Raw genomic sequence first — 7,885 nt, 5'->3', positions numbered from 1 at the left:
AACATTTTCATGTCACATATGCTTAAATAAATCATACATCGGATTTATTTGATTAATCCAGAGAGAACATGTTTAGGTGTATCTACTTATATTGGATTTTTCTTTCCCCCAATGAAGGTGAGAAAAGTCCATCATTGCATGAAAAGTCACCATTTGTACCCCTGTCTTACGGTGACCATCACTTATCAAACCCTGACAGTCAAGGTAAAGATTAGATGTAAAACTCTTGATCAAATCGCAGATTGTACAAACTTTTTCCACCTCTGGGTTTCCGCAGGTCCTTAAAAAGTCTTACATTTAGTTGTAGCATTTAAGATGTTTTATGGCCTTAAATTTGATGCAAAAAATTGTTAAATATAATTTCAAGACGTCTTAAATTTGGGAACAGAAAGACAAGAATTGTGGTAAAAAGACTATTATTTCTTAGAATAAATATGATTGCTACACATTTTAAAGTGTGCTGCCGCTACCAGGAAAACCACTGTATTTCTGCCATACCAAAAGTACCACCTGCTGGCAGAAAAAGAATTGCATTTTCATTAAGCACGTCTGCTGTTTTTGTTCAGACAAATGTGAAAAGCAACCTTTTATTTTTTTTCACACTGCAAAGGAGTAAATGTGAACTGGTGGATTGACGTAAAAAAAAACATAAGTTATGTTATTTAATTGATACAATAAATGATTGACAATTGTTAAAATTAATATAATAGTTGATACTTTGTCATCCATTTTCTTAAAAATGGTTTAAAGGCTTAAATGTGACGTTTATCATTTAATAATCTTTCATGCTTTTATGGTCATTTTACAGTTTAATATGTTAGCATAGACATTGCCCTACCCTGCTTATATGGTATTAATTTGATTTGTGCAGGTATCAACAAGCATTACATTTGAGCTTTAAAATCCTGCAGATATCCTGCACCTTTAAGGTTAAACGGTATCTTGTGGTAGGGAAATAAATTTCAGATTTATGAATTCTCTTTTGTCTTCAGCATTGGATGTGAATGATTCAAGCAGTACATCTTCTGGCGAGTGCTATCAAATCACAGAGATTGTCACGAACAACAATTTCATGTCGCGTATGTAAAAATAAATCATACATTGGGATAATTTAATTAATTTAATCCAGAGAGAACATGTTTATGTTTATCCACTGATATTTCCTTTTTTTTTTTTCCTTAATGAAGGTGAGGAAAGACCATTGTTGCATGAAAAGTCATCATTTGTACCCCTGTCTAGCGGTGACCATCACTTATCAAACCCTGACAGTCAAGGTAAAGCTCTGATGTAAACCTCCTGATGAAATCCCAGACTGTAAAAACTTCTTCCACCTTCAAGGTTAAACAGTATCTTGTGGTAGGGAAATACATTTCAGATTTATGAATTCTCTTTTGTCTTCAGCATTGGATGTGAATGATTCAAGCAGTACATCTTCTGGCGAGTGCTATCAAATCACAGAGATTGACACGGACAACAATTTCATGTCGCGTATGTAAAAATAAATCATACATTGGGATAATTTAATTAATTTAATCCAGAGAGAACATGTTTATCCACTGATATTTCCTCTTTTTTTTTCCTTAATGAAGGTGAGGAAAGACCATTGTTGCATGAAAAGTCATCATTTGTACCCCTATCTAGCGGTGACCATCACTTATCAAACCCTGACAGTCAAGGTAAAGCTCTGATGTAAACCTCCTGATGAAATCCCAGACTGTAAAAACTTCTTCCACCTTCAAGGTTAAACAGTATCTTGTAGTAGGGAAATACAATTTCGAATTTATGAATTCTCTTTTAACTTTAGCAGTGGATGTGAATGATTCAGACAGTACATCTTCTGGTGAGTGCTATCAAAACACAGAGATCGACATGGACAACAGTCTCCAGTGTGGTAGGTTCACATAAATCATTTAATATTGAGGCTTGAAGGGTATTTTCATTTAGCATTCTGAGGATTCATTCTGTCAGTTGAAAGTTCACGTACTGTTTATTCTAAAAGACGAGGAAAGCCCATCATTTCCTGAGAAGTCACTACAGACACCCCACAGCACTCAGATGACAGGAAGCACTGCTGGTTACAGCGGCTCTCATGTACCTGTATCCCACAGTCAAAGTACATATTTGATTTAACAATGTGACAGTTTTGACAACCGTGTATTTTGATAGGAATATGTGTGATTTTTTTTTTTTTGTGCATGGCAGATGGGAATGATTCAGACAGTACTTCATCGGAAGAGTGTTATCAGAACACAGAGATTGATGAAAACGCCTTTGACCATTATGGTATGAATGAAACATACAGTATATATACTTTCCATTTATTCATTTAAAAGATGCTTTTATCCAAAGCGACTTACAAATGAGGAAAATGGATCAAAATCAACGAAAGAGCAATGATATACAAGTGCTATAACAAGTCTCAGTTAGCTTAACGCAGTAAACATAGCAAGTTTTTTTTAAATTATATAATAAATTAAGAAAAAGAAAACAGATAGAATAAAGAATAGAGCAAGCTAGTGTTAGTGGCATTTTTTGTTTTTGTTAATTGTATAGTAAATAAAAGAAAAGAAATAGATAGAACAGAAAGAAAAAAAGAAGGTGGTGTTAGTTTTTTTTAAGAATACAAGCATGTTAATGAATAGAGTGCAAATCTACAGTATATATACAGTATAGTATAAAAAAGTAGTATGTACAGTATATAGTACAATATATAAATGCGATTTTGTTTTGTAAGACCACAAATAAATTTCTCTAATTAAATGCAAATATTTTATAATTATATCACCAGCAGAACAATTTGAGAAGTTTAATGCAAAAATTACAAGTTTGATTAGTGACCCAGTAATGGTGCAGAATCTTTAATATTGTTTCTTCATTTTGTTGTAATGTTTCTTTGTTTTAAATTATTATTATAATTCCTAGGTTTAAATTACAGTAATGCACCACTCAGGTTTGGGTTCAGCAAGAATTTAATTAAAAAAATTGTCCATGTAATTCTCATAATAATGAGGTTATGCTGTTTTAATTATTTTTTTTCCCTATAATAATAAGATGTTATCTTTAAAATAACAATCTCGTTTTTTGTAATAATGAAATCAGTGGTTTAATTAAGATTATTTTTCAAATTTCATTTTAAGAAACAAAAAGCTATCTATCTATATGTGTATATATCTATATCTATGTGTGTGTGTGTGTATATATATATACGTATATATATATATATATTTATATATAAATAATGTAAAACAATATGGTACAAAATATTTGTTTAAAATAAATGCTGAAAAAATATGCATTGTTTTCCAAAAGTGCAGCAAATTAGCAATAATTTCTCGAGGATCATGTAAACTTAACATTTATTAAGATAAAAATAAAAAGATTATTGCAATATTACACATTATTACTGTAATTGTATTTTTAATCAAATACTATGTTTCAAGGAATTATCTAAAAACATAACTAAAATTTGTGTCTCTTGTTTTTGGAAGGTGAGGAAAGCCCATCACTTCCTGAGATGTCACAGATGACAGAAAATACTGATGGTAACGGGGACCATCATGTACCTAGAAACCTCAGTCAAGGTACTTAACCATGTGACAGTCCTTCTTTGCTCAGAGCTTCCTTTCTGAAATCCCCCAACTCCTTTAAACCTAGATGTTTTTGTACAGCAAACTTGAATATTAATGCAAGCAGTATTAGTTTGCAAGTAAAACACAAAACTAATTAATTTTTTTTTTTTATCTTTTAGAAACAGATAACAGCAGCACAGCATCAGAGGCATCATATGTTAATGTACCACCTAAAGAGAGGGAGGACCATTCTGTTGAATCTTCAGAGAGCGACTATGATGAACTTGGAACCTGGTGATTTTGATTCTATTTATTCTGTGGACAATGGAGCTGTGGCCTAATGGTTAGAGAGTTGGACTTGTAACCCGCAGGTTTGAGTCTCGTTGCCGGCAGGAGTTGTAGGTAGGAAGGAGTGAATGAACAGTGCTCTCTTCCACCCTCAATACCCATGGCTGAAGTGCCCTTGAGCAAGACACTGAACCCCCAGTTGCTCCCCGGGCGCTGGATCTATAGCTACCCAATGCTCCGGGTGTGTGTTCACTTCTCACTGCTGTGTGTGTGCACTTGGATGGGTTAAATGCAAAGCACCAATTCCAAGTATGGGTTACCACACTTGGCAAATGTCACGACTTTCACTTTCATGATGTGCATTTATTATTTGGGACAGATGACTCACAACATCACGTTCCTGAAAACCATGGAATGTAACACAGTCATGCCCTTGCAATACCTGAGTGTTTCTAAAGGAATATTCTGGAAAAACAGAAAAAAAAGAAAAATTCAACGTTCTCCATTTTATAATAATCTATAAACAACCATTTTATTATTAACATCCAATCTCATTCTTTTTACATTTCTAACTGTGTAAAATATCTAAAAATGTGCATTTGTATTTAGAATATTTGTATATGTTACAGCCTTTCCTTTTTCAAAATAAGAGTCTACATAATATAAACCAGCCACAGTGCTTCATCATTCTAAATGAGAATGTAGCGTCGTCAAAGAGACTCACAATTATATCACACAAAAACAACAACTTTTTGTTATCCAGCCCCACAAACAGCACAAAGCAAATTTTGAAAATGGCCAGCATTCTCTTTTGTGAGGAGGAGAGCATGCAACACTTACTGGTGGACAAAGATAAGATTTCAGAGTAGAACTGTTGCAGACTCGTGCTCATACTTTGTGTTTGCCACAAACCCACTTTAGCTGCTGTTGTTCCCTCAGGTCAGAGAGCGACACGGCTGAGTGCCAGCTACACTGACATGCGTACGCTCGCCCATCCTTTTTCCTTCTCAGTTTGACTTTTAGTTTGTGATGGTCAGGCATGTTATTCCTAAAGCAGGGGACAGAAGAGAAGCAATTCAACCTGGAGCGATCAATCGCACAGCTGACTCACTGCTTTAGTTTATTGACTGAAATTTATCACCAACTGCAAACCTTATTTTTTCAGTATTTACAACCTATTTATAGAACAAATTGCAAAAACTTATCTTGTGTGTGAGTGCTTCTCTCAAATTTGCATGTGTATTTAGAAATGTCAAACTGGTGCTGGACGTTGTCAACGAGCAAACATAAGTCATCTGGATATTCTGGACTCATTTCACCCTAATAATAATAATAATAATAATAAGATATTGTAATGAATACTATAAAATATAATAATATAAATGAAAATAATTATAATTTTTTTTATATATTTTGCACTGAAGATGGAAGGCTTTTTAAGGACCATTTTTTAATTTAGATTTTCTTTATGATTTAGATTTAATTTAGATTTTCTTCCACAAGAAAAGCACATTTCTGCCCTGTTTCAAGGACCAAATAGAAAGCTGTTTTTCGTAAACAAGCCTGGATTTTAATAGAATAACCATTAGAATGGAACCCAATGCACATAATAAAGCTGTATGATCCTGTGGTGCTGTTTCACCCAAATATCCTAATGATAATAATAATATAAAACAAATTATAACAATAATAAAAAAATAGTTTCTATTTTACACAAAAAATAGAAGCCTATTTTAAAGACAATTTTATCTACATTTGTAGGCTTTTTTTTATGATATTTTTAACCACAACAACAAATCTGAATCTTAAATGCAAGAACCAACTATTTGAAGACCTAATGATCACATGGTTCAAAACAGCATTACGGAGTTAAAATTTTCAAGCTTACCAAATGTCCTTGGAATTTTTAAGTCTATTCTGAGTTGTTAACTCCAGATATGGACTATGAACCATAAAGTATCCATATTTCAGAAGTGTAAAGGTTTCTTTCTACGCTATTCTATCTTGTACTTTAAACTATAGCAGGTAGTATAAGCAATATATACGCAGCTACTATCTTGAACAGGAACCTGTTTCAAAGGGGAAGCCTCAATTCAAGTTTCTAAAGCTTAACTGACAAATTCCAAAAACATTCTCTCCTAATTAAAGTTGCAAGCTTGAATATCATTAAAACACAAAGACGCTTCAACTTAAGAGCTCGGCTGTGTCTGAGCACACAGCGAAGTGCATCATGGCCTAAATACAGAAGATAACACCATAAAAGACATGGTTCGAATGATTCACTGTCTGTTTGATGCGAAAGTTGAGTGAGTTGCTGCAAGACACTGCGCTGAAGATAATAAGGAAATGACGCAGTCTGGAGGAAAAAATAGTTCAAGCTAAAAGGGTGGCGTGTTGCTTTGTTGAACGCTTGTCCAAAAGTGTTTCTTTATCAGCATGTGCAGATTTAATAAAGCTTTTCTGTTAGAGGGCAACATGATGACTTCAACAAAGATATCATTAACTGACATGCTGGTGCTATGCAAAAACGCCTGCCTGTGGCAGAATATAAATGAATTGATAATCTATGAGTAAAGTGTTGCATCTGCTACAGTGGGACACATGGATCAATGCTGCCCCCTCCTGATACATTACCTGAAAAATAAATAGTCACAGGAAGAGTCCCATTCCTGATCCTCAAACATGATTACGCTGAAATCGCAAGATGTGCATCTTAAACCGTTGCAGGCCCTTCAAAAACAAGTCGATTCTTGTTACAGACCACAGTCAGAATACATTTGCACGTGTCTAAGTAAATCTATCATACAATTTAAATAGGGGAAATATGTATTGTGATAGTGGTTGTTAATACTGAGCTCATTAGAAAATTCTTAAAATATGCATGAGGCCTTGAAGTCCATGCAAGATCTGATTCTGATGTAATTTTCACCTTTGAGAAACGCTGGTTCCAATTCCGTGTGGTACAGAACTTCCACCAAGAAACACAGGACAACATCTGTTTGAGGAAAAAGGTGAATGTTAATCAGTAACAACACACCTTAGGTCTTGAATCTAGTCGTTTCATGTTTGAAAGGCTCCATTGCTCCTGTAAAACTTGTATATTTGAATGTTTATGAAAACTAAAAACTTACTTCTTGGACGCTGTCTGTGAACATGCATCACTTCTGGAAGTCTTTGCTGCAACGGATTCCTGTTAGTACATGAGAGATTTTACAAATACTTGAGATGCTCTGCAAACAACAACTGGCAATATTAACTTGAAAAAATATGTTTACTTTGTTCACTGAACATAACAAGGTTTTGTCGAGTTATTTGACTTACATGAGTGCTGGTGGGCTGATAATCGTCATCCAGTATTTCCTGCAGCATAGCGTCAATATCATCATTATCATGTCGAGCTTTTTTGTATCCTTGTTTTCTGTAAACCGTAAAAATACGTCGAAACGTTAAAGTTTTGTCTCGGAAGAATCTGGTTTTGTTCAAGTCTTGGAAATCATGTAAAAATTATTGCCATTTGAGGCTGTTTTGTTAGCCTCGTGGTAAACCTTTTATCATTTCACTCAGGCTGGTAACACATTATTTGTGTCAAAAGTGTGTGGTCATGACTGTATAAGAAAAGGGTTTAACGTTAGTTTTAAATGATCTGCAGTAGTTTGTTTGTAGCTACGTTAGCTCTGGTGCTAATATCTCTAGCCAAATACCTGGACTGTTTCTTTTCCTCGGGGTTCGCACATTTTTGGTCCTTTTGTTTTAAAGCACAAGTTGATTGTTTAGACGCAGACGTGCTGCAACAAAACTTTGATTCGACTTCATCAAGTAAATCATCCAGATCATCCGCCATGATTATCCCGTGGAGTTTGTTACCATAGAAACGCGTGGATCATTTTTTTGCTATCCTGTCAATGCATAATATAACCATAGAAAGTAAAAGAAATATAACTAGTCAAATTCCACAAAATTAACTTTACCGATCTGTTAAACATTACATTTCCGTGCTCTGGAAGTTGGCCTAACACTTCCGGTTTGCT

General features: G+C 34.3%; 2 protein-coding genes across 3 annotated transcripts; one reads left to right on the top strand and one right to left on the bottom strand.

Moving 5' to 3' along the window:
- LOC132157940 (clumping factor B) lies at positions 1-3,867 on the top strand. The gene is made up of 10 exons (XM_059567186.1): positions 1-204; positions 993-1,079; positions 1,188-1,274; positions 1,402-1,488; positions 1,590-1,676; positions 1,805-1,891; positions 2,000-2,113; positions 2,203-2,283; positions 3,489-3,581; positions 3,749-3,867. Exons 1-10 carry the CDS (start codon positions 69-71, stop codon positions 3,865-3,867), a joined length of 978 nt encoding a protein of 325 aa, XP_059423169.1. The 5' UTR covers positions 1-68.
- Positions 3,868-4,199: 332 nt separating this feature from the next.
- On the bottom strand, positions 4,200-7,792 carry cfap418 (cilia and flagella associated protein 418). Of its 2 annotated transcripts, XM_059568295.1 has the most exons (7): positions 7,559-7,792; positions 7,179-7,275; positions 6,989-7,047; positions 6,787-6,852; positions 6,492-6,587; positions 4,774-4,905; positions 4,200-4,322 (listed from the first exon to the last, which is right to left on the bottom strand). In XM_059568295.1, exons 1-7 carry the CDS (start codon positions 7,696-7,698, stop codon positions 4,310-4,312), a joined length of 603 nt encoding a protein of 200 aa, XP_059424278.1. In that variant the 5' UTR covers positions 7,699-7,792; the 3' UTR covers positions 4,200-4,309. The 2 variants fall into 2 exon arrangements, with proteins under 2 accessions (XP_059424278.1, XP_059424277.1); XM_059568294.1 differs by lacking the exon at positions 4,200-4,322 and having other exon boundaries at positions 4,580-4,905.
- Between the last annotated feature and the right edge of the window lie 93 nt (positions 7,793-7,885).

This window comes from Carassius carassius, chromosome 15 (genome assembly GCF_963082965.1).
Source record: "Carassius carassius chromosome 15, fCarCar2.1, whole genome shotgun sequence".
NCBI lineage: Eukaryota > Metazoa > Chordata > Actinopteri > Cypriniformes > Cyprinidae > Carassius > Carassius carassius.
This window is presented reverse-complemented; position numbering and strand designations above follow the sequence as displayed.

Coding starts and splice junctions, on each gene's coding strand:
- LOC132157940 (XM_059567186.1), top strand. CDS start 69: ATGTTTAGGTGTATCTACTTATATTGGATTTTTCTTTCCCCCAATGAA. Junction 1,275..1,401: donor ATCAAACCCTGACAGTCAAG/GTAAAGCTCTGA, acceptor TTTTGTCTTCAG/CATTGGATGTGAATGATTCA. Junction 1,489..1,589: donor GGACAACAATTTCATGTCGC/GTATGTAAAAAT, acceptor TCCTTAATGAAG/GTGAGGAAAGACCATTGTTG.
- cfap418 (XM_059568294.1), bottom strand. CDS start 7,698: ATGGCGGATGATCTGGATGATTTACTTGATGAAGTCGAATCAAAGTTT. Junction 7,048..7,178: donor ATCAGCCCACCAGCACTCAT/GTAAGTCAAATA, acceptor ATGTACTAACAG/GAATCCGTTGCAGCAAAGAC. Junction 6,588..6,786: donor GGAACCAGCGTTTCTCAAAG/GTGAAAATTACA, acceptor TTGTTTTTGAAG/GGCCTGCAACGGTTTAAGAT.